At 40.8% G+C, this 27,057-nt stretch overlaps 2 protein-coding genes across 2 annotated transcripts; both read left to right on the top strand.

The window, feature by feature from the left end:
- The first annotated feature begins 1,777 nt into the window (after positions 1–1,777).
- Positions 1,778–9,091, top strand: abcb9 (ATP binding cassette subfamily B member 9). The gene is made up of 11 exons (XM_022753019.1): positions 1,778–3,158; positions 4,262–4,376; positions 4,594–4,724; positions 4,844–5,049; positions 5,138–5,335; positions 5,427–5,555; positions 5,646–5,834; positions 6,259–6,432; positions 7,070–7,229; positions 7,789–7,925; positions 8,083–9,091. The coding sequence occupies exons 1-11, from the start codon at positions 2,471–2,473 to the stop codon at positions 8,395–8,397; spliced, it is 2,442 nt and encodes an 813-aa protein (XP_022608740.1). The 5' UTR covers positions 1,778–2,470; the 3' UTR covers positions 8,398–9,091.
- A 736-nt stretch (positions 9,092–9,827) lies between these two features.
- On the top strand, positions 9,828–25,995 carry vps37b (VPS37B, ESCRT-I subunit). The gene is made up of 4 exons (XM_022758580.1): positions 9,828–10,028; positions 15,922–16,093; positions 21,264–21,346; positions 23,305–25,995. The coding sequence occupies exons 1-4, from the start codon at positions 9,924–9,926 to the stop codon at positions 23,791–23,793; spliced, it is 849 nt and encodes a 282-aa protein (XP_022614301.1). The 5' UTR covers positions 9,828–9,923; the 3' UTR covers positions 23,794–25,995.
- Positions 25,996–27,057: the final 1,062 nt, after the last annotated feature.

Consider the following 27,057-nt stretch of genomic DNA (forward strand, 5'->3'; position numbering starts at 1 on the left):
GGTGCTTTCCACCGAGCAAAACAGCGCCGAAGACATAAAGACTGAGTTAGCATATCACTTACCCGAGTCTGACGTCCACTGAGAGGGACAGTTTGAAAATACTGGAGAGTAGAGATCCCATCAGAGCACGACTGCATGTCATCATGAGCTGCCTGAAGTCTTGGACCGAAGATGGAAATCCTGATGAATGTGATGATGAGTGCTACTACAGTTGAAGACACTGCGGGTTGATGTGTCACTTGTAGATGAATCTCACACTTAGAAACAGAATTCGCTGGCCAAAGATCCGGAAGGAAGCGTTGACCCTCAAGAATTGTTGAGCTTTTTCCTCCCAATTCCCAACAAAAAAGTGTTTCCCATGAAAATGATGTGAACTTAATTGTTTTCACTTTGTCGTACAACATGTTCTTACACTGCAGTGCTTTAAAATAAAGGTATTGTTTTATTTGTGAAGCCTTGGTGTATAGCCATTACATGACAGGAAATTAGATATTGCTTGTGAGCGTTCGTTACTGTTAAAATTAAATTTAAAAAGCTGAAAACATGGCATTTTATAATCTCATAAGGTTGTGGTATTAAATGTATTAGCAAATAGTTGCCTATTAACACATTCAGGGTAACAGAGAGCAACATTAGAATTCATTTGGAGTCATGTTTTTATCCACTTGATGAAGGTAAGTCCTATATTCACTTTTCTTTCAGCTCTGGTTTGGTCTCCATCTCCCAAGAAAAATGTGTCTCTAGCTGCCAAATGCTCCACCGTGTGTAGCCACTAACTGCCTGTTGTTTGGGGCAGGACAGGTGAACATTGAGTCTACTGATGATGAAAACAAAACAGCTGTCTGCTCCTGCTGGAAAAAAAGCTGATAAGAGCAGTGAGAGTGAAGGCAATGAAGGGAAATTTATTTGCATAGCACAGTATCATACACAGGTCATTCAATGTTCTTAACAGAAATTAAAAGAAACATAAGAATAGAATAAAAAGCACCATAGGAAAACAGTATAAAAACAGAAATTATAAAATAGATCTAAAGAAAGTGAACCAAAACTGAAGTTGCAGCAGTGAAACTAAAATGAACAGAAAGACACTTCATACACACTTTATTCTGGTGTTTCATTGAGATTTCACAAAACATCACTTTCACAAAAAAACGTTCTCCCATCAAAGAGAGAAGGGTCGTTGGTTTTTGTGATGCCTGAATGTTCTTATAATACATTATTATAAATTCTTATAATACATCCATGATCCATGCCTGATGCTCTTAAACGCGCTACAATTCCTGGTGAGAGGGGCTACACAACACGTTCACTTCCGCAACAACTGTTGTGCGTCAGAAAGCAAAGGTAGGTCAAAAGCAATGAGGTATCATTCTGACTCCTTTATAAATTAAAACCACTGCGGAGTGAATTCTCCGTTTCTAAAGGGTAAACCTGTGTGGCAGTTTGAATGTGTTTGGAGCTAGCTAACTATAATTCACTGAAATTCTTTTTTCATGTAACAAGAAGTGATTTATTTGAAGTTTAATTTTGAAAATATTAGTTCACTATATATATATTAGTACTACTATTGATTATGTGAAAACTGGGGGGGGGGCTTTATAATATGACTGACTTCACTGATGCCAAGGTCATTTCATCACGGATACATCAGATTTATGACAGTTAAGATACGTATTGTACGAAGCAGTAAGCGTGTGTGTGTGTTTATGCCAGTTTGTAGTTCCTGTCAAGTGGGAGTCCTCTGTTGTGTAGACGATCTTTGAAACCGGCGTCCACCTCGCTAGTGTCACTTCATTCTCTTAAACCTACTTTGCTCGTTTTGAGTTAAGTAGCATGTAGCAAGTGTAGGCTACTATTTACGATGTTGTGTATTTTACTATGAATATAGAAAAACTATAGTAAATGGTTTAAGGTTCCTGTGGACACCTGACTGGACCTCCAGGGATTTAATAACATGGACGCATTTGTAACCTGACGCAACACAATTCACTGCCTGCTAATGGCTAACTTATACATGCAGCCAATAATGTAGTAGAACATGTGCTAGACTGAGAGCAATGTTCCAACCTTACAGGGCAATCATTTATAGCGTAGGTACAGCTTAAATTAAGCTTGTTATATTATACTACCTCATTTTCCTCTTGTTACGAGCCGCAGAGGACCGGAAGCAAATTCCTTCAAAATAACAGTAAGTGTAAAGAAGTAATTCAAATAATCCTATTTGGAATCATTTCTGCCAAATTCTGAGTGATCTTAAAATACCATATAATGATTCTGGCAGTATGTATTTATTATGTGTTTTTCTGAATGTAAGGCCTCATTTAAATTTTGACCAGATGTCCTACATTTGAGTCTAGTTGCTAATCACCCTGAGTTTTATTTTGAAAAGCCAGTTTTTGTAGTTATCTGGGATAGTATACCACTGATAGTACTTGTCATAACTCCCTGTAACTTTGCCTTGATAATCAGCATGGGCATCAAAATAAGTGTGAGCTGCACTGTGTTGTTTGTCCTACTGGATATTGTCATCAGCACTGTCCTATACACACATGGATCACACTTGATCATATTCAGAAAGGATGTCCTGGACTTTAACATCCTCCAGTCAGTGTTGGACCTCTGGGGGACTGTGCTGCTCCGAGCCTCCCTTCTGCTGGGAGCCTCCATAGGTGTATCATGGAACAAGGAGGACGGCCCACCAAGGGTCGTTACACTCACCACCCTCATTCTCCTCATCTGCCTGGTCATCATCACCTATGCCCTGGCCAAGCTGCTGATGCTGTCTGAAGTGGAGCCTCTGACACACCAGCCCTGGCTCCTGAGCCTGATATGCTGGACTTGTGCCTCCTCTCTGGGAGTCATGCTGCTCTGGAGCCTGCTGGGGAAGCAGTCCGTCTCAGTGAGCGCTCACGACAGCGGCACCAGCAGCACCAGCAACAGAGGCGGAGGAGACTCTGAGGACACTGAGAAGCTGGTGGGGACAGGTGGTGAGGAGGAGCGGGGTGTGGGGTGTGAGAGGAAGAAGCAGAAGGAGGAGGGAATCCAGGAGAAGGAGAAGACCAGCTCTGGGGCAACACTGGGACGTTTGCTAACCTTCTGCAAGAAGGATGGTGGACTGGTGTCTGTAGCTGTCCTCTTCCTCCTCATCTCTGCTGTGTGTGAGTGACCTCAACATCGTAATATAAACCTGTCCAGTCACAGTGTTTCCACCTGTCTGTTACACAGGATTGCAACACTTTTGCTCAATATCTCAACAGAGCCTTTCTATGGCAATTTAAGTACTGAGCCTGTAGGTTGTGACTGTGTTACTCATTCCTTATCACACAACACTTTAAGATTTGGCTTCATAAAAATGCAGTTAAGTGCCATTGTTAATGTCAAAGTACAAGGCTCTTGGTTTCTTCATCTTCCACAACAGACAAAAAGAAGAAATAAAATTTGAGACAGGAACAGGAACTTTATAGCACCTTATTGAACATACAGAGCATTTTTGGATGCAGGGTTTTACATACTAACTCCTCTAAAAAGCTTCTAAACAGTGCTCGTCCATAAAGTGTAAACTGTCTGGCAAAAACACCTCACCTTCAAAATGTGTACCAGTATAAATTAAGACCCACTGAACAGGGGCAGCAGATAATGATTATTTTTTATTATTGATTGATTGATTGCTTGCTTGATTGATTGATTGACTGATTATTTTCTCAGTTAATCGTTTGGTCTATGAAATGTCAGAAATTAGACAAAGAAGAAATGTGACTTTTTAAAAATAGATAGTTTTCTTCAGCTATTGGTCCAAAACTCAAAGATACTTAGTTTATTATCACGTAAGACAAAGAAAAGCAGCAAATGCTTACACCTGAGAAACAACTACACTCTTAACCTAACTCTATTCCATTTCTGAAGTTAATTTGAAAACAAATATCTCATTGTTGTCCAAAAGTTCTCACTAAGCATCTTGCTTTTACTGATGACATTTAAGATACTGTAACTCATTATGTAGGAATAATCAATTCCAAACTCTCTCTCTCAAATTAAATCGAAGGCAACTGGACTTGTATTTGTCTGTGGAAGACGTTTCGCCTCTTATCCAAGCGGCTTCATCAGTTCTTATGTATTGGTCTCTCTAGTCCGCACTAGTCTGACTAGTGCGGACTAGTCTGACTAGTGCAATGACCTGGACGAATGAGAACATTCACAGACAAATTCCAAACTCAGAAATATGTGAGCAGCTCTGAGAGTTTATCATGGTGTCTCCCTTCAGGTGAAGCCTTCATACCGTACTACTATGGGAAGGCCATAGACAGCATTGTGGTTCACAAGAGCATGGAGTACTTTGCTAAACCGGTCATTACAGTGGCAGTGCTGGCCTTAGCCAGGTGGGTGTTTACACAATATACAATACAATATACAATACAATATACAGATTGTCTTCTGATTGTGAAATGTATGTGTGTCGTCACTGTAATCCTGGGTGGATTTTCAAAATGAAATGACTGGTGTGAGAGGGACGTATGTTATGTTTGTTTTATTTATTCTTCACGTGTCCTGTCCACAAACCAGAAAAATGTTTGACGATCCTTTCTTTCTCCTCAGTTCACTTGCAATGGGAGTGCGTGGAGGAGTCTTCACCATGACATTTGCTCGATTAAACCTTCGGCTCAGGAACCATCTCTTCAGAACTCTGATGAGGCAGGAAATTGCCTTTTTTGATGACAACCACACAGGTGACCTGGAAACGCTATTAATACATCCATCCATCTTTTGTTCCTTCACCTACTCAAGGGCCCTCTTTGACAATAGAGCTGTCCTCCTAATGCTACTACGTGCCTATATCACCCTGTAGGTGACATCATTTCACGTCTGTCAGCTGACACCACCCAAGTGAGTGATCTCATCTCCCAGAATGTCAACATCTTTCTGAGGAGCACCATCAAGGGTGCTGGCTTCTTCATCTTCATGTTTGGGATGTCCTGGAAGCTCACACTGGTGACCATCATGGGATTCCCTTTCATTGCCGTCGTCTCTACACTTTACGGACAATACTACAAGGTAAAGTAGTTTTGTTTTGTATCTGTACTGATGATTTATTTTGAAGATAAAACTGAGTAACATCTCTGTTTTAATGTTATTTTTACAGAAACTGACCAAAGAAGTGCAAACAACTCTTGCAGAGGCCAACAAAGTTGCAGAAGAAACCATTTCAGCCATGAGGACGGTGCGGAGCTTTGCCAACGAGTGTGGGGAGGCTGACTCCTACTATGCCAAACTCTTAGTCATGTTCCAGCTCAACAAAAAGCAAGCCCTGGCCTATGCTTGCTACATGTGGTCCAGTTGTGTAGGTATCAACAGTAAAGCTCTAAATCTGTTCTGTTTTTTTTTTTTTTTATTGATAACTGTTTGTTACAGTACTTGTGTGTGTTTTTCAGATTTCAGAGCTCGCTCTGGAGGTTGCTATCCTCTACTATGGGGGTCACCTTGTGGTTACTGGTCAGATGAGCAGTGGTGCCTTGATATCTTTTTTCATATACATGCTCGAGCTGGGAGAATGTCTGGAGGTATGTTATCTGTTTCCTTTATATCTTTTTATTACAAGTCTACAAAAACAAGTACATGATGCTAATGCTCCTTTGTAATTCATGTTTCAGAGCATTGCGTCGGTGTACACAGGCCTCATGCAGGGTGTGGGAGCAGCTGAGAAGGTTTTTGAGTATCTAGACAGGGAACCCAAACACCGAGCTGATGGTACAGAGGTTCCAGACACATGTACCGGTCTAGTTGAATTTAAAGACATCACGTTTGCCTACCCGACACGCCCTGAGATTGATATCCTCAAGGTTTGTTCTGAGGGATCTTGCTGCTACACTGTGTTGAGAAACCCTGTATAACTAATGCACTATTCACAGCTGGTCAGTTTGGCTTTATGTTGCAGAGCTCAGGGTCAGTTTATATAAAATATTGGGCCAATACAAGCCTTTCATAAAAACTTTCAATTAAAAGTATTTTATGTAATTAATCTGTGTCTAAAAGCTACTTTACATTGTTATTCTGGGGAAACAGTTTTTTTTTTTGTGATATTTGAACATGATCATGGTCATATTTACAGATCGAATTTTTTGCAAATATTATCAGATATAAGTAACATAAATCCCAAATATCAGTAGCCCTCCGGCCTTGAAACCCATTCTTCTTACTAGATAAAAAGATGTCTGATTTTCTAAGTTTGAAGAAAATCACTTCCTGAATCGGTTCCTTGTGTAGGGAGTGTCATTCACCCTGCGGCCAGGAGAGGTCACAGCCCTCGTGGGACCCTCAGGCAGTGGAAAGAGCTCCTGTGTGAGTCTGCTGGAAAACTTCTACCTTCCTCAACAAGGCCAAGTGCTGCTGGATGGAAAACCTGTTCACACCTTCCAGCACGACTACCTCCACTCCAAGGTCTGTATAAATTAGTGTAACAGACATAGTTTCAGGGGTATGACAGGGTGTTCTTTTAAAGGAGGAGACTGATGTTGTTCTATATTTTTTCTTATTGTCAAAAAATCCCAGCAAAAGCCCAAAACCAACAAGGCCCTTTTTCATCTGTCAGTTTACAGTTTCCCTACTCCGTCTGTGGCCCCAAGCCCATTTGTTCCTATCTTTAAAAATGTGTGACATACTCTATATACATTGTTTGTTTTTTTAAGGCTAAGTAATTTCCTGAAACAGCTGGGTGCTGTAGTTTTAGCAAATCTTACTCAAACTGGAGTAAATGGTGCATGTGTGAGGGCCTATTTTCAGCTGCTGATTAATCCACATTGGGTGCTCCAGTGAGTATTTCCTACAGCAGGAGGGTGTGTGTGGGAGTGAGTCAAAATAAACTACAGTGTGTGTGTTCCTGATAATGAAGGAACATGTCACCAAGTTCAACAGTGCGGCTCAATGGTGTGTTGTAATAGGTTTTGGACAACAATGGAGCTTTATGGCACAGAGGAAGAAGATATATACGATATATAGGAATATGCTTATCTTTTGCTACTTGTTGGTTAATGTTTTTCACACATAGTTTCATCCATTTGTTATTTTGTCTCTGCAGGTAGCTCTAGTGGGCCAAGAGCCTGTACTCTTTGCCCGGACGGTCGAGGAAAACATCACGTATGGCCTGAGTGACGTCCCCATGGAGGCTGTGGTGCAGGCTGCCACCAAGGCTAACGCTCATGACTTTATCACCACCCTCCCCAAAGGCTATGAGACAAGTAATTATGTGATCTGTTAATATGCAAGTCACTGTATTAGTAATGGAAAAGGTATGTTATCAAGGACATCCAGTCAGTGATTAGCATAATAGAAACAAACACTAAGTAATATCAATATTGCACTGATTTATGTTTTTCTTTACATACCCTGGACTGGTCTCCTGCGAGAGAGCTCACGGTTAGTTCAGGTTGAGTGGGATCTAGTCTCATCTAGTCAAGTTTCATCTTAATCATTACTTTATTTTGAAAAGTACGCGTCTTGCATAAAAAAAGTTTTTACAGATATTTATTATTGACACATAAAAGCAGTTTTAATCCAAGAATTTCATTATTATTAGTCACATTCCACTTATTCTGGTCTATATTCAAGTACAATTGAGTCTGGCTGGGAATTTACTCTCGCTACGCTTATTTCTAGTCCTCTCTCCTCTGTCCACTAACCAAATAAAGACAAAAATGCCTCCAAAATGTAAAAGAGCCTAACGGTAACTACATATTATTGTTTTCTGAAATTAAATGCTACTAACTATTATGTATGTCACACCTTATTTTTTCCCAGGTGTTGGAGAGAAGGGCACCCAGTTGTCAGGGGGACAGAAACAAAGGGTGGCCATAGCAAGAGCTCTCATCCGCAACCCACGTGTTCTTATCCTAGATGAGGCAACCAGCGCTCTGGATGCAGAAAGTGAGCACATTGTAAGTAAACTGCTACAATTACCAAAGCCAAATGACATCTGCAGCACCTGTTAGATGTAGTGCAGCCCTGTAATATAGCCTGTAGTAAATACAACATTAGTGAATGATATAATGTTTCAGAGAGGTGTTGATTTATGTCTGTGACTATCCATTGCAGGTTCAGCAGGCTCTGAACAACATCATACGGGAGCACACGGTGCTGGTGATCGCCCATCGGCTCAGCACAGTGGAGAAAGCAGACAACATCATTGTGATCGACAGGGGCCGTGTGGCTGAACAGGGCCCTCACAGTCAGCTGATGGCCAGTGGGGGGCTCTACTGCAAGCTGGTGCAGAGGCAGGTCCTGGGCATAGAGACAGGGGCGGAGGTCCTAAACCCATCAGAAAACCTCCCTTGGAAGTCTGACGGAGGGCGTCAGCAGAGAAGACAAAGCAGCAGCGCCAGCGAGTCTGAGTGCAATGTTCGCTACTGAGAATCAGCAACAGCAGCTTGTTGAAATGGGAGTGGACTGCTGCTAAAACCCTATACTGTAGAAGGTATTTTATGCAGATTCTGTATCTTAGACAGAATATAGACCACAGAGCACTCAAAATGCTCCAGTGAAATCCAGAACCTTGATATATTTTAATGAGGAATTTGATGAAATGATCATGTCAGAATCAGTTCAGGTAAAGATCCGCTTACAGACGAACTGAGTAGCATAATTAAGTTATAATAGAGTCAAATGTATCAAAACATATCATATCAAGGCTGACCCTTGATTTGAGTTTGCCATTGGAGATAAAACTTGAATGAGTGGTCAATATGACTATTAACTGATTGATGTACTGTATAAGATTGTGTGTGTTTTTACTTTTTAATACCTCATCATCACACTCCAGACAGAACTTGTTTTATCTAAGTCTTCCACAGGGTTTGTTTTTGCTTTTGTATTGGTTTTGCTGTAGCAGGTGTGGAAATGCTTGGTTTTTCTTTTCCAGGTGGATAAATGATATTATTTGTAAGTAAGCAGCGTGGTGACTGCAAAGAAAAGACAGGTGCCTTTGGCTGTGGAACTGAATGCACTACAGAGATCTATGATTGTCAGTGATAAAGAAAGAAAGCAATTAATGACACTACTTGTACATAATGTAACTGTATCAACCACTGTAAATGAACAATCTGTGTAATGAAGACTGTAAAAATACACTGCATGGAGTCTTTTATGGTTACAACAAACATGCTGGATTAACGCCATATGCTACATTCACTGTCTCCTTGTAAAACCCCCCTTCAGCCAATGGAAACATGGGCATACTAGTAACTTTTAGTGACTTATTTATAATATTTTGGGTGACTCTTTGTCATTTGTATCAAATTCATGATGTTGGCGGATGTAATTTTGCTGCATCTAAAGCTGAAACATTTAGTTGATTAATTGATCTGCAACTCCTATAGTCCTTCAGCTGATTGCATGTATAACTCTTAACACAGGGGACATTGGCTACTACAGTCAAATTCTTCTGCTGATGCACTTTTCTATTTTACAAACAAGCTTTACACCCAGCTATAGCAGTACATCCACATGCGTGTGGATATAACTGAACTGTCTTGAAAATAGGCTTAAAGCATAACTTGGTGTATTTTTATTTTATTATTTTAATACAGTATAATTATTATAATGTTAAACATTATTAATTCATATACATTTTATATATAGTCCTTATTTGGCTCCAAAGAAAAATCTGTACGTTTATTTATTTACTTTTTAAAACTGATTTCTGTATATTACTGTAAAGTCAATAATTAGGTGACCGAGTCAAAGTTAGTAAAAGGTTCATCCTACACTTTGATTATTGCTCAATTGACGATGAATGTGGCAAATTCCGATCGCACATGAAGGCAGCACCGGGCCTGTATCCTCTCTAGTTCCTGTAAGGGAAGCTCAGTCAGCTGTCACAATCCAGAGAGGCAAGAAGAGGGACCACAGACGAGGAGAAACACACAACAAGAGCTAAAATGTCTAGTTTTTCCAACAAGTTTAGCGCCTACACGATGACACAGCTCAACGAGATCCTGGAGGACGACGACAAACTCACGAAAATGGTCCAAGAGATGGACGAGGTATGTTAAGCTAGGGGCTTTTGTAGTCCCAATGTTAGCTATTGACTCCTTTTTCTCGGTCACTGTTTTTTCCTTAGCCTTTTGTTGTTGTGCTTTCCCAACATACGCTCGGTAACGGTTACGGAAACGGTTGCTTCGAATCACGTTCGGGATTTTGTAACACATACGTGTTGTCAACGGAACTTTAATGTTCCGAAACACGAAGTAGTACGTTACAAATCGTTAACCTTGGGACGGAGCAGGGGGAAGCATTGTCTCAAGTTTTAACACACGAGGATTCCCGGTTTGTGCTAAAAAAAAAGTACTTCCCCACACGAGATAAGCTCGTTAGTGTTCAATAATATAATAAAATATATTATTTTAATGACCGTGCTAATGCTGAGTAAATTTCAGTAAACATAATTTAAGCATTGGCCTAGCCTCGACACTCTGTCAGGGTCAGGTCGTCGTGCCAAACTTCACTCACATATCTACCAATTTAAGACTTCTGTCGGCGCAGATTGGCCGTTTCCGAGGAAAACAGCACTGAACACCCTTATCTGAAATATGCCTGGTTCACTCTGCACTCAGACCCTAATGAAGACTTAAACCACTACATCAAAGGATATTTTATTAGTGCTGTGTTGTGGAATCAGGCTATAAATGCCGAATTCACCACATTACCTCATACATTCAGAGCTAGTTTTAAAGTATGCAGCATGACACATGTTTTTGAGGCAGTTGCCAAAGTAAGTATTAACTGACATTTTCAGAGTTGCCTTTCTACACAGGCCACGGCCACTGGCTCATATCAGGACTCTGGCCTTGCTCCAGTAGCATAAGGGCTCAGCAATTCCCAATTAATGTGTACCTGCTGTATCATAAGTCTGTCCTTGTCACGATAAGCAGCTGATAAGCCTGAGTTTTTCCATACACAGAGTGATTACAAGCCACAGTCCTTAGAAAGGTTTCACTGCAGACAGAATTTTGATATATCAAGACAGAGGGCTAACAGATTAGTAGGATTTTTATACCGGATTTGTGCTTGTGATTATTTCCCATCATGCTGCTCCTTCCAGTGTGGGTTTTAATCTACGCTAAATCAGCCCCACCAGCATTCTCCCACCGTACTGATTCTCTTTTTCTTTTTTACTGTCAAGTGAAAACTCTTCAGGAAAAACTTTCTTCCTCCCTTCCTCACCCTACAGCATGGACTTGATCAGTAATTACAAATGTTAAACATTGTCAAGACAGGAATTTTTCTTGTTTGGTGTCATGGCGCTGTGGAAAGAGTCTGTCTCCTCAGACATGAGAAACTACCACAGCAAGCTACTTTACATCATCATAAGTGCACCAGATCTATTTCATCTCGCAAAAGCCGGAAGAACACAGTCTGGTATTGTTAGTGATTTGGATGAATGTTGTGCCGTGATGTCTCCTTTTGTGTTGTCAGTTCTGTTTTTGATCCACACCCTGTCCGGTTGTCTCCATGGTTTCGTTTTCCTCTTCGCATAGGTTATGGAGAGGGAGGGACTTATTTTCTGCAATGACACAGCAGGTGTTGACTTAAGTTAGTCACAAGATTATTGCAGTTATAGAAGAGACTCAGCCAAGTGAAGACATGCCTGAGCCAAAGGTGGAACTGTCTGGGGAGTTCTTCCTTTATAACAGATTAAATGGAAACAAAGACAGTGGGTGTCATAAGGCATTTAGTGAAACCTGAGAATGCTGAGAAGCACTGAGCATACAGCTGTAGTGTATGGACACAAACCCTCAGATGTAGACACACATGCTTGGCTGTAGGCAATAATCTCATTTTGCAAAACACACACTGACGGCCACGCATGTGCTGCCTTTTGAATAATGCAAATAGCGCTGTCACGAATTTGTTTAGATTCACTGTTTCCTTTTTTTCCATGAATTGACCTTAAATGTGTCATACCTGCATGTACTAGGTGCCACTAATGTTTTGCTACAGCATACTCTAATGCGACTTCTGTGTATGAATGTATGTGTGTGATAGTCGGCTGTTTGCAGCTCATATTTTGAAGAAAGCTCAAGCTGCAATGACTATTTTTAGAAATGTAGGATCGCTGTTTTGATAACCTACCTTTTGAGTGTCCACTGGGCTAAAGCCAAATGATCTTGATGTGAAGATGACCCAGTTTACAATGTCACCATGATGTTTCAGCTCATTTAAGCTTTTTTATACATGTGGAAGTGAGTTAAGGTTAAGCTAAGCACCGTCTCTCCCCTTTGCCTTCTTATCTTTTTCAGGTCTTTACTAATCCTGGAATGGCTTTTATGTATTTATGAATTTATGAGTAGAAGGATATAATAACATCTTGGTGCATGAATGTCTATTGCGCTGGTTAATTGCTGAAGATTCAAACATTTCATGCTCGTCTAATTATATAAATTATAGCTCTACCATTACTGGTCTTTTGAGGCCGATACTTATATCGACATTTGTTATCTGATAATGATATATCAGACGATACTACACCAAGCATTCTTGATACGGATTCTTTATTCGGATGTGTAGGGACAGGACCAATTTGACGTGGGTCTGTCCCAGTCTGGATCAGCTGATCAGTCAGCAGATGAAATCTTGTATGTGACAGATGACAAGGGAGACATGCCAGTAAATGAAAAGCTTTACCTGAAGTTGGCTTCATTATGCAAAGTTCACTCATTTCCAGTCTCTTATATAGGCTATACAGTCCACATTGGTCGTGACTCTCCACTCAGTATCTCAACCTTTTTAGCCTTTTCAGTACAAATGTCTCTGTATATGAACAGTACAAGCTGCTGGTTGCTATCCTGGTTTGTTTTGGTGCAAGAACTTGTGACAATTTGTGTTCTCGCAGGATTTGCGGCGTTGTCATCACTGACCAGTGTTTCAGTGTGTTGTCTGGTGTATTTACTCAGTTGTAAGGTTAATGCTCTTCTCTGAATGTCAAAGACTGAAAAATCAGTTCAGGTTGAAGGAAAAAATCTTGAGGTGTGATTTTTCCTGTCTTTAGCTTTGCCCCAAGCTTTAGATTTGTTTTTTTAAACAAACTTCTAATCAGGCTACATCCACAGTAATACGTTGAGTTTTGAAATGCATCAGTTTTGCTACATTTGCACCTGGTGTTCACACTACTGCTGAGTTTTTGAGCCTCTAAAACTGAGACTTTTGGAAATGCTGCTGGCCCCATTTTAGTTTATAAACTCTGGGGTTGCGCTATAGTCTGGTCGGACAGAAACTGAGACCTTTGGAAACAATGATGCAGACACCAACATTCGTCTCCTGATTGGGACTTATCAGCTTCGACTACCAGTGGTGAACACCACATGGATAACGAATTATAAGCGTTTCTGACCCCATTGTCTTTGCTAGCAGCTGTTGTGCAGTTCAGTTCTGCATTTTAACACTACAACTGTCTTTGCTGTTCCTCGTTTGGAGAGACGACTGGAGAGTAGAAAATCTTTAGTGTGGACGGAGATCATTTACCTCAAAACTGGCATTTCTGTGTAGTTTCTTGAAACTCATTGATCAACACCTGTAATGATATACATCTGCAACAAGCTAATACCAGCTGGTATGTCAGCCTGTCTGATTGCTTGCCTGTAGCTTCAATACTGAGATTTAGATACTTTACTCAAAATTACTTAAAATTTGATGGTATTGGCCAAAATCAGGGACTCAGGAGACCAGCACCTGTTCACGTTTGTAGTTCAGAGTCCTCAAGCCAAAGTTAGCTTTCATGCTCCTTCGGTTTCTCACTTGTGTAACAATTATTTTTCTTTGCGAGTGGAGTAATACAGTGACCTGTATCTAAATGTGGGTTATTACACCAGCTCTCCAAAATTCAGGTCTATGGTCCATTCAGAGTAGCTCTTAACCTACATTTCCTGTGATTATTCCAGCGTTTTTATGGAGAGAGTGGAACACTGGAGAGCATTTCCGCCAGCAAACAATTATGTGTTTGGTTTGACAGAACAAGCCTGCAGTTATGGATGCTATTTAAAGGTCTGCTTCTTCAGCGGGCCACGATGAATGAGCAGATCGGCTTTTGCAAAAGGGAGGTATGTCACCTCAGGATATGATGGCTCCAATTGTAGCGGTAATAGACATCATTTAGCTGCTTTTCCCTGTATGAAATGTTTTCTCTGTTCAAACAAACAACGCTGCCTCACTTTTAGAAACTATTCCATAATCACCCTCCACACTTTAGTGTATATTTAGGTTTTCCTACATGTTCTCACCCTATCCTGGTAATTTTTTTACACTTAACAACATGTTGGGTGGTTGTGTGAAATGAGTCATTTGAGAAGTAGGAAGTGGCTGGGGAGCTTTTTTGATTAAATCCCCCACTTGTTCTCACTGTAGCATGTTGTTCTTCCCACTTGTCTTAATTTTCTCAGTTCAAACTCGCATGAAAATGACACTCCACCAATTTTTACATGAGGTTCGGTTAACTCATCGGAAGGAGGGAGGACTACTCAGCCTTTAAAACAGGTTTGGAGGGAGGTTCCTAAAGTGTGGACAAAATAGCCATTTTAAAAATTTGCATTACATACTACAGGTGTGGGGATTGAAAAAAAAGAAGTGAGTATTTATGAGGCAGTGAAAGATGCTGTTGACTTGGATTATAGGAAATGTAGGATGCAATGTTTCTGCAGCCTGACCCATACTAGAGACTAAGCGTTAGGATATCTCAGCCTCTGCAGCTACAGTTTTAATGTGTCTTTGGGGAAACATAAAGTCTTAACTTAATGGAAGTGCAATACTAAATATAATGAAGTACCTATTTAAGTGTTATATCTGATTTTAACATAGAATTAAATGACTTGTGTAGTGTAATGCTCAAAAATGATGAGTTTAGCTCTTGTTTCTCGTGTCCTCTTTAAGACTCTTAGAGCTAATCTCAGTGTACTGTTCACTGTACCTAGTGTTTGTTATACATGGAGTAGTGATGAGTGAACGAGAGAATGTGTCAGCACGCACAACAGCAGGGTCCAGATACTGGCACACGTGATAGAATTACTGCTATGATTTACAGACAAGTGACAAATCAAAGGATAAACCTGCAAAATGAGTGAAGAAACAGGATGATATTTCTTCCATCCACGGGGCACAAGGGCTCACTCAATAGTTTGAGTATGAAAATTATATGAATCATATGCTGCGGCCTTCACAGTCACCACATCTCAACCCGGTTGAAGAAGAATGGTGTTCATCCATCCATTACAGTTCTTGTAGAATCAATGCCAAGGAAGCTGCTCCGGTGGCAAGTGGAGGCCCAACACCTTACTAAGACGCTTGCTTGGTTTTTCTTTCAATTTTTCTCTGTTTTCTCTGTATGTTATTTGATCCACTTGTGGTTTTCCTGCCATGACATGTCAGATGGCTGTTGTTAAACAGGTCTGTTGTTTAGTAACGCAGTAGCAATTATAACTGGATGAGTCAGTGCCCAGGTGCTGTTTGTCCCCTGCTGCTCTAAAGTGCTTTATGCTGTTTAAGGTGAAGTTTGTCAGGTTACGTTTTGTATTTTCTTCTGTAACCAGATAACAAATAACAAATTATTACTGTTCTTGCAGGAATTTTAAGTTTCAAATATATTTCAATTTTTGTCCAAATTTATTTTATAGTTAAAAAAAAAAACTGTCACATGATAAAGGGTTGTAAAAGAAATTAAGTTAACCAGGGTTTTCGTTTCTACTTATAAAGATGCAGATCTTAAACAGTTCTATGAAACATTGTGGTCATGACAAAATATGTGACGAGGACTGTGGGAGTTGTGTGAAAACAGGCAGCTAAAGTGCGATGATTCATAGTTAATATTCACTACAATACAATAGATGCTTGACATGATAAAGGTGAAGCTATAAATACATCACTTATGTTTTTTGTTTTCTGTTATAGATGCATGAGGTCCAGCAGAGCAAGGAGACCACGCTGGTCAACAACCGAACCCTGGCCGAGCAAAACCTCGCCCTGCAGCCCAGACTGGAGCACAAGAAGGAGCAGCTCACCAAGAGCTACAGCTGTCTTCAGGAGAACTTTGAGTCTTATCAGCTCCGCAAGTCCACCCTAGGTACAGTAGCAGTGTGTCAGCTATGGCAGACTGAGAAACATTTTTTATTGATTAGCTGATCTCAGTGTCTTGAATTTTTAATGTTACCCAGCTCTTAAGAAATTTGAACACAGTCTTATCTGTGAAGTCATTGATAACTGATACATAAGCAAGTGGATGCAGGAAACAGAGCACAAGGCACAATACACAAAGTACAAACAGTTTTACCAGAACGCATATTATACCCAGATATTATTATAATAACTGACAACATAACTGTAAATAGATGTTTATGATATTTCTTAATTGCAATTCAGATTGTAATCAGAAGGCAGAAGTTAAATTAGATCATTAAGATTATTTTGATAGAACATCTGTGATTCAACTAGAAACACTGGGATGTTATATGCTGTGCCTCTTAACCGCTTGGCCACTGGCACACCCTGGAACTTCTGATCCCCCAGGCCTGCTGGATGCCCCATTTAGCTAATACTCTTGCTTTGATGATGTACCATTAAAATAGGACTGCAACTAGCAATTATTTTCATTATCAGTCCATTAAGTTTCTCCATAAATCAATGAATGGCTTGGTCTATAAAACATTAGCTAAAGTCTTTAGAGGTCTTCTTTGGCCTGACCAACAGGCCAAATACACAACAAAGCTATTCTGGAGAGCTGCAACAATTAGTTGCAAATTGTTACCACCGCTACAGTGCCATGAAATTGCAATTACACACTTGGAAAAGTGGTGACACACGGCGACACCTGTCTGAGGTGAATGGGGGAGAGAGAAAGAGGAGAAAAAGAGAGAGAAAGGTAGTTTTAACTACCTATCATTAAGTTGGATATATTTTTTACTCTGCCGGCATATTACGCACAGCACCCAGGTAGAACAAAACACTTCGTGGTCGAACTGGCCATTACCCGGTGAGCCGCTACATCGGTTTTTACATGGTCTGGACTACGCCCACACTGCCATTATTGAAATGTGGGGGTGTGGCAACATTTCAATAATTTTCCGAGAACAAATGTGAATACTCTTTGGTTCCACATCCCCAACTTACAGAGCTGTTTTTCTTTTCAAAGAAATAACAAGTAAACTGAAGACATTACATGGCCTCTGAAAAATTGTGAACAGCATTTTCTCACAATCTTTTAACATTTCATAGACTAAATGTTTGCAGTAGGAACAGACTTTCACATAAAATTGAACTGACTCATCATTTTAGCGCTACATTAAAACATTCAGTATGATAACACTGATCATATCACGACTTCAGGTGATTGCAATCGTCTGCTTCCAGTTAAAATGAACCATTGCATGCCAGTTATTGGAAGCTGAGCTGTTACATAATGTTTTTTTCCCCACACTGTTTGTTCTTATTTTGTGTGAATGCACGCTGAAGAGACCTGTTCCACCAGTTCCCACATGTCCCATCGCAGGCTGCAGCAGCCCTGTTACCAGAAGGCCTGTCCTCATGTTGCTGCAGGAGCTGCTGAAATTTAATTCTGTTCGGGTTGAGCAAGTTCCAGATCTGATTTGGATCTCCACTGTAGGATATAAAGGCTTACAGGGCTGTATTATCCCTCACTGACACACCTTACAGTACTTCCTAGTGTGTGAAGAAGACGGAGTGACGATACTTGTGACCTTGTTGACGCAGTGGTTGCCAAGCAGCCTTCTCAAAATAGCATGCCAGCCATTCACTACTCTGCTAGGCTGATAAAAGTTTGACTTTGCCTCCTCCTCTGCAAGACATGCACACTCTGAATGGCTTGTTGTAGTTCAGTAACGTATGCACACATATTTCCATGTTGTCTTGTCATTTAAGGCTTTGAGACAATAACGACAGTCTTAACTTCACTATCAGAAGCAGTCTGCAGAACAGTCCAGACCCCTGTCTTAGTGGACAGCATCTCTCATACAGGAGAGATGATGCAGCAGTCTGTGGTTTTGTTTGTTGTCAGCAAACGATGGCTTTTGTCGAATGTAGGTTATCCAGCGTTCCCCCGCCCCCCGCCTTCTATGCACTGGCCGTCCTAGTTGTGGATTTGCTGTAGAGCAGCTGGGGAAGGACAGCGATGCTCAGAGCTGAGAGAACTGTGGCTGTTTGACCCAGATGAAAGATTTAACGAAGAGTAGCTCGCTGTGCTGTTGTTTGCATACAGTTACACCACCAGCCCCGCCCCCTTCCATCCTTTCTCTAGGAAATGTGTGGCCTCTGCGTTACCCTTCACTGTCCGTTAGGCTCTAGAGGCCAAAATGGCAGGGTTGCTGCCTTTCACCCCCACCACCTCCATCCACCATCCACTGCCTCTGAGAATGGCAGCCCACAGTGGGCCATTGTGCTGCCAGGCAAGCTGGTGTAAAACAACCTCAGTGGGTGGGAGGGAGTGGTGGATGATGGGATCGGCAGGCAGGAGAGTTGGGAATCTGTGGGAGAGAGAGCAGGGCAGTGAGGCAGGCCAAAAACTGAGGCTCACAGCAGAGGTCGACGGGGATTCATTTACTAAATGGCTGTCTCATGATCTGCGGGCCCAGACTGTGCGTTGTGCGCTCGGCAGGCTCTCTGCTCGGCCAGAGAATCGCAGCTTTGTGTGGAGGAGTGTTGCTGATATGCCTGAGAGTCCACCCTGTTATGAAATGAGAGCGAGACAGAAAGGAATGGGAGTTCACCTCGGAAAAAGGCTTTGTGTCAAGAATGAAGTCCCTGTCTTTGAAGGTTTTCTATTCAATTTGTTCTTGTGTCAGTAAAATTTGGCAAACCAACGTGAGGTTTTGGGATCTAGTGCCAACAATTCTGAGATAAATTTTTGGATTACTAGTAAATCGTCCTAATTTTACAGAAATCTTGGTTTGGCCAGTTGTTGTTTCTGTAATCCCTCAAAAATATCTTCTAGGTTTATTATAGTAAAGTTTATAATAAAGTTAATTTATGTTTTCCCAGTGAATGAGCTGGAAGTGACACCAACATGATAAAGGTGTGTGAACACTGTACCAAAGTGAGAGGAGGGTAGAGGCGCATGTAACTTGGCCATACCTTTTGTCAACACCTGATCTTTATTTTCTTTTGCCTTTCACGCGCTTACTCACCGTCACTCATTTTCCCTTTTTAACCCTTGTTTAACCAGAGAAGCTGTTAAATTCACAGTTAACAGTGACATCAGAGAGCTGTAGTTTAGCCAAGTCATAATTAAGGTCATGCCAGTGATGGCTTTTTAACATTGGACAAAACTTCCTGTATAGAAATAGAAGCTATTTTCCTGTGTACCATAGAAAAACAATTCATGAAGCTACATTACTTTCTGTCCTGGATTATGGTGATGTAATGAATATATATGCTGCTGCTACCACACTTAGATGCTATAAATTACTCTGCTCTGCTCTTATCACTGGGGATACCTACAATACCCATCATTGCACTCTGTATGAAACGGTTGGCTGGTCCTATCTCTCTGTGAGTAGAGATCAACACTGGTACATATTTATTTGCAAAGCACTCTTAAATAAATTACCAAATGACCTTATGTCACTAATAGACCTCAATGTAGATGCTTACCAAACCTGCTCTCAGGATTGGATTAAACTCTGAACTTGGAAAGGATGCTTTTAGATGTTGACTCATGGAATAACTTAATAAATGTTTTTGAATATAATTGTTTTTATTAGGAAAAGAGATGAAATTGTACAAAACTGTATGATTATAATGAGAAAAATTATTACGGTTATCAGTATTATCGCGGTGTTGTTAAAATGTGCTGAAAATGTTCAAAAAGCACTAACACAAACAAACACAAATTAGCAGCACTTTTTATTTGCATGTAAACATTAAAATAACAACATTCCTAACACATCTGTGTCACAAATGAGAACAAAAGACCAGTAGGAGTGTCGAATCTCACCATCATTGAAATATAAATAATTAAAAATGAACAAAGGTTGATGAGGATGACATCATTTAAAACTTGCGTTGCAAGTGAAGTACAGCGCCTGTAAAGGAGGTTCTCTTTGATTATGAATAGTATTCGTGTTATTATTTTGGATTAAACTAATGAGCCCAATGGAGCTGAAGACATTCAACATGAATAATGGATGTTTGAGACCAGAAACATTGTTCCTGTATTACACTCAGTGTCCAGTGCATAAATGAGTTGCTCCAGATCTTTGTTCGCTGGGTTGTCATGAACAGAGGGAAGCCTAGAATAGCATATCAGGTTAGACTGGAGTCTCTCCTGTAGTTAGAGCTCTAATATATTGTAGTCTGGGCTTGGTGGAATGTAGGAGAGTTGACAAAGTGGACATCAGTAACTAGTGGTGTGTGATGGCTCTCACTGGCAGTGTGCCTCCGTGTGTATGCAGCTCCAGCTCCAGTTGGTGCTGGTGACTTTCAGTCCATCTTAGGAACACAAACAAAACAGGCTTCCTCCTTGGAGACAGCAAGTTGGTTTCAGTTGACTCAGTTGGGCTTTGCGAGTTCACAGCAAACAGAGAGGCGTCATGGCTGTTTGGATGACTGGCAGATTTCACATATCCTGCTTCAGCTTTGTGTGACAGGCCCATTAAAACCTGTTATTACCAACAGTTTGTTTCGTTTGTTTTGGTTTTTTTTTTCTAGCAAATGAGCTCCTTGGTTAATTTAGGCATGGATCACACTTAATCTAGAATACATCTGTGCTGCTTCAGGCAATTTATAAACAGAACACGAGAATCCTGTGTGAAGAGATAGCGTAAAAGAGGTGAGGAATTGTAGTATTGTAATAGTAAAAATGTTGTTGTGGCTCTGGTTCACTGACGAAAACGACGAATGTATCAAAACAGTAAAATAAGCGCAATGTTTAGTACAGCATGCAACACCTTTATTACGACAGAGTGTAGTAACATATTAACTCTATCAGAAGCACCTGAGCATTATAAGTATGATGCAGGACTTGAAAATCAGTGACAAGAGGATTGAATATATTTCACATCAGTCTAGCATTTGTTTATGGAGTGATGCATGCTAACAGTGTTTACATGTGTGGTGGATGGTATGAAAATACTGAGTAAACAGTTCCTCTGGATCTGCTGCCACTCTTGTTGTCACACAATGTTAAGACTGATGGGTAAAAAAAAGCTGGACATGCCTTCACTCAGTTCAGGTCCAACAGAATAAAAACATTTCTGTTGTTATTCTCTCTTTAAATTTAACAGACCACAAGTCAGGAAACACCTCCCTGGACACTTTGCTGGCCCTGCTGCAGGCGGAGGGAGCCAAAATAGAGGAGGAGACAGAGGTAAGTATTCTCCTGCTCTCTCCATGGATGACTTCATGTATCCCTCACTGACACCAGTCAGTAATTCATATACCTGCCTTTCCCGTTGTTGAGGACCTCTCCTACAGAGGCTTCATTGTTCAGAGCTGTAGCTTGAGACCATGTGGGCAGCAGACAGGCTGAGTAACTTAGACGTCACAATTTTGATTACTTCAACAGCTACCTGTCTTCTCAGCATTTTTGAGCTGTCAATCAAACTATTGAGCTTTGTTTTTAGAAATGTTTTTAGTAGAAAATACTACGAGGGCACCACCTGGGTTTGGTGATTAAACAGTTTCTTCAATCTCCCGAATTCTGGCGTCACCTACTACGACACTGTCATCTAAAAAACCTCAACCGTGTGTAGGCTCATTTCTACACATGGAATCAAAGTGATCAAATTCTTCTAATGTGTGAGAATCTTTACCATGGGAACTGTTTATAGTGATCACTTCTGTTTGGGTCAAATTGATCACTATAACCAAATGATTATTAGAACCTTTTTTTTTCTTTATTTCTCATGCAGATTAGCATCTAACTGACATTTGTATAGTTTTGACATGAATATAAAGTAATGAAACGGACAGCTTCACTATTTACTGATCTAAAGATAAAATAACAAACTACATTCACCTGCTCCAAGCCTGGTCTGAATGAGTGAAGGCATTACACTCCACTCATATAACACACCTGCTGCTGTGAGAGAGCGGGCACAGTAATTACACAATGTAAAAGTCCCAATACGTGAGCAGAGCAGGAACAGATGGGCAAAATCACACACATGCACACGCACATAGTGATGGCAGGCAGAGACGGTCGTTACCGGTCGTTACACACTGTGGCTCCAAAAACCTTGTACAATTAAGTTAGAAGAGAGCCTCGGCATACGACAGCTTGCAGCAGTAATAGGCTACAACAGTTCTAATTTTCATTCCATATGTTGTAATGTTTGAAAAGCCCCAAAATGAACACTGTAAGTGGACGACTTCATTAAAATAAGCAAGTTATTTAAACAGCATTTGTACAGCAATGATCCTGTCCCAAGCATTTTGATCCATATAAGCAGTTGATCACTGTAACCATGATCACTGTAAGCGGTTTCTACTGTATTGACAACCACTGCTGACCATGAGGACCAACACACCCCCACACCCCTTGTGGGACATATAGTATATAGAGTATAACTGTGGGTAAACGGATTCCAATATTACAGACATACAAATCAACTCATCATAAATAAACTATCATTTCTGTGAGTGTGTATTCAAAAAAACAAAACAAAGAAAACAATGTAACAAATTCTTTGACAGTGAAAATACGCCATTAATACCTTTAGTCCCTCTACGTCACTGAGCACATGTGACATTCAGCTGTACTCCAACTGTTGAAAGAGCAACCATCAAAAAGCAAATTGATAATTTATGAATTACACTGAAGTGGTAAGCTTGTAATTGTCTTTGTTGTGTACTGCAGTTCTTTACTTGAACGTCACGTAAATCATCAGTCATTTCACCAGATAAGCCACTGTCACATAAAACAACATTAGAAGTGATAAAGTTTTCCATTATATAGCAGGTTATATTTGGTAGCTATGGCCCTAACCACATTTCAGTAAAAGCCAGATCTCTGTATTGTAGGGAATGTCGATCAGTTGTGTGCACCACATCACACATGGTGTAACCGCATTCTAACGTAATAACGATTCTATGACGACACATAAAGTGTGGAAACACTAAATGCTTTATGACTAAATGAGATACAACAGCAGTAACAACGCAGGGAGACGCATAACTGGCTTTGATCCTGTGTGATTTTCCCTGTGTGCTATTTCCATCTTCATGACTCATGTTGGCTCTCAACCTGGTGTTGAATAAGAGTCAGAAGGGACTTCTCTATCCTCCCTCTAAAACTGTCTCAAATCTCTTCACCTCTCTCAACAGAATATGGCTGATTCATTCCTGGATGGGGACATGACCCTGGATGCCTTCATCGATGCTTATCAGAGCAAGAGGAAGCTGGCCCACTTGAGAAGGGTGAAAATCGAGAAGCTGCAGGAGATGGTGCTGAAGGGACAGCGGCTCCCCCAGGCGCTGGTTCCCGCCTCCCGATCTCAGGATGTGTCAGCAGCGGCCTCCCTCCTCACTGAGGCCAGTAACGGTTCCTCCCCTGTCCCCCAGCCCAGGAGGAAACCCCCACCTCCTCCATCCCAGCCAGCCCCAATTCTAAATCCAAATCCAGCTGCAACCGCTGCCCCCCAGCCTTCCGTCTTCTACTCATCGCCATACCCGCCAATTCCTCCCAGAACAGGCCAGCCCTTCCCCAGCGTCTCCTCTGGCTACCCCACCCATTTCATCTCTCAGTATCCCCCTGCTTTGCCACAGAGGCCCCCTCCTCGTATGGCCCCGCAGCCTGGCTTCATCATGCAGTAAATAAAAGCAGTTACCACTCAGAGGACACGGTGTGTGTCGTGGACTTCTCACCACTGAAACTCTGGGAAGTATTTCTCTATGTCGTCTGCCTTCTTTGATTACGACCAATCACGACACCGGAAGGCAGACCTGCACTGGCTGGTCTGGTCACGTTCAGCTGAAGCAGATCTCCAATAATCTCTGTGGATTTGTGCTCACCTCTCACTCCCATCAACACTCCCAACTAACAAAAAGACGTGACAAGATCGGCCTGGACTCTCACTAGCCCGAGTCCCCTCAGAGGAGGGGCCCACCGCAGGCTGTAGTGAAACAAGTGTCAGTCTACGGTCACTGAGCTGGGACTTGTCATATCTCAGCACTTCCTGTCCCCAGGCAGTGCCCTCAGCTCTGCTGACCCATTAGTTTTCAGTCTCTCACCTCCCTTCAAACATATTCCTTAAGCTTTTATGGAACACTTAAGTCATTCAAAAAAGGGTTTGATTTGTCATTTCCATCTGCAGCATACTAATTTACTGGTATCGTATATGCAAGCAAAGAGAGACCCTAATTACTGTGCAGTTCTGATGAAAATATCTTTCCCAGAATATATTCAGGCGAAACTGCATCTATGCTGTGATTTTTTTCTTTTTTAATATAAAAATTCACAAGGTACATAGGAATATTTGAATTTCAGCATCTTTTTATGATATAGTACTAATGGAGTTATGTTAAAAATAGCCAGGATAGACTGATTAACATGTAACGGAGGGCTTTGGTTGATGTATCTCTTCTTCAGTATCTGCATGTGTCTAAAGAGAGTCCAGAGCTGCTTGGTTCAAGATGGCTGACTCTTGCACTTGGTCCATCTCAGGGCAGAAGTCAAAAAGGGAGTTGAAGGAGAGGATTATTGGCTGAACCATTATAACGAATCACTAAGCCTTTAGAGCCTTGCCTGAAATGAAGGATTAATGTATAGCCATACAGTACACTTCAGATGTGTGTTGTTTTTCTGTGGGTTCCTGCTGTAATGCAACACTCCTTTATGATGTCCATTGTCTCTAACACCCTCAGTTAGAATTGGAAATTATGCTGACAGTTCTTTGGGTCTCATACATGTGGTTCTGTTCAGTTTTCGGAGACACTGAGCACCAAAGACTTTCCACAACACGCTGTGTTCAAAGTTTTTGCTACAGTCTTTTTTGATATATCATTATGTATAAGTGAACCATTTAGTGAGACACTCCATTGTTCCCAACATATCTGTTTGTGATGTTAGGCTGAAACACTTCTTTTTTTTTTTTGTAACCATGCGAGTCAGATTTCTTCAAGAGAAACTTGCAAAGTCAGTCTTGCTTTTGCTTTGGGAGGAAACTTTTTTTTCCTGGTGCGATTAGAAACTCACTTGTTTTCCTCCTGACTGCTGTCGCTGTGCACTGTTGAAGAGCCACGAGTGCCTACACTTGAAGTGACGTTAATCACGTCTGTTAATCCTCCACCTCCCCCATAAAATGAAAAACAGACCTAGGATTTGGTCTTCTCCTCCTGCTACTGATTTCATGTTCCACCAGAAGGTAGAAAAAAACAGTGTAGTGTCTGATTGTCGGTCTTTCAGGTTTTGCTTTCTCGCTAGAAGCAGAAGGCCAGAATAGAGCGACACTGTACATGTGCCAGAGAGACAAGAGACACCCTCAGGCTGTGTGCCTAATGGTGCTAGTGCTTCTCTTCCATTCTTCCTCCATTGTATTGAGGTTTGCCTGGGATGAATTCAGAGATTTTTGCATGTTGTTGTTGCTGTTTTTTTTATTGGTTAAGTATCAGGGCTCCGAAATGTTTTGTCATATCTTGGTAATAGTACTTCACTAAAGGGCAAAGAAGTGGACCATAGAATGGACAAAGCATACTTACCAGCAGGCAAAACTACAGAAGAAGCAGAAGCTAAAGCATCGATGTCTTGTTGAACCAGCATTTCTAACAACTAACAATTGATAATTCTTTTGTGCATGGCCTTTGCTCTTTGTGTTCAGTCTGAAGACTCCTCTTCAGTACTTCTTTTTTTTTTTTAGCTGTTGAGCTGCTTTTTACATTTGAACTGATCCACTGTATCCATGGTTTTATATGTGGTTGGTGATATTTTCAGTGTAATGTTGTAGGTATTTACTTATAATGAATGTTTAAGTGGAATTTAATGCTATTTTCCAGTTAAATAAATCTCAAATTTTTGTATCTGTTTCTGTCCAGTTGTTTTATTATTACACAGTGAAGATATCTGACTATCTTCTCACTTAATGTGTCAGTAGTCTCCGGTAGGCTTGTTTCACACAATGGGTTGCACTGAGCAGCAACCTGTTCGAAAATGAAACAAGACAGCCACCTAGTGTTTCTAGGCTGGTAATGAATTAAATGTCCCACTGTTGCTGGGGAAACAAACCTGAAAATCATTTCACAGTGCCCTGAGCTGTAAAAGGTTGCTGGGCATCTCTTACACTGTGAAGACAGTTGTATTATTCATCATATCAATACATCTATAAATTTATCTCTACTCTATATCTAATGTTAACAGTGCAAGATGGTGGGTATACTTAGTTAATAGGACAACTGTCAAATTAGTAACTTTGCAATGTTTCCAGGACTTTATATATACTTTACAAAATGGAAAGGAGTGCAAAGTCCTTGAGTAATTTATTAATCTGGAGTTTCTCTCCTGTTTGATTTTAATCATCTCACCTTGTAAAATTATATTTGGATTTAATTGATAATAAGTATGATAACAGTTACAGTTATGGCTATCTGCTGGAATATGACTATATCAATGTAGTGAAGACCCAACATTAACTGTGGAAACAACTTGCGGTTTTGAATGCACCCAAGCCCCATTTAAAAGGCTGAAAATTGAAAGTTTGCCTCAGGTAAAACTACCAGTGACCCATCTGAGTCTTGATGTTACTTGTAAATCCACTGAATTATATATTAATTCAAATTAAGCAACTATGCATCTTCTGAAGTACTTTTCCAAGCCGTTATCATCATTATCATCTGCAGACCCACCCACCTCAACAGTGGCATTGTTTGAGAATGGGCGTTTCCTGTGGCTGCCTTTATAGCCTGTAAACAAGCCACTTAGAGAATATTATTTATTCATCTTCAGATGTCAGTTTTTGATTGGATTGGTCGAATCAATCGAGTTAAACATCATTATTTTTCTCTATGCTTATTTATTAAAACTTGAAAATGAACTGGGTTGGGTTAAAACAGAAAAAAAGTAATGAAACGTTCATATGCAGTTAG

This window comes from Seriola dumerili, unplaced genomic scaffold, assembly GCF_002260705.1.
Source record: "Seriola dumerili isolate Sdu_G_001 unplaced genomic scaffold, Sdu_1.0 BDQW01000017.1, whole genome shotgun sequence".
NCBI classification, from domain to species: Eukaryota; Metazoa; Chordata; class Actinopteri; order Carangiformes; family Carangidae; genus Seriola; species Seriola dumerili.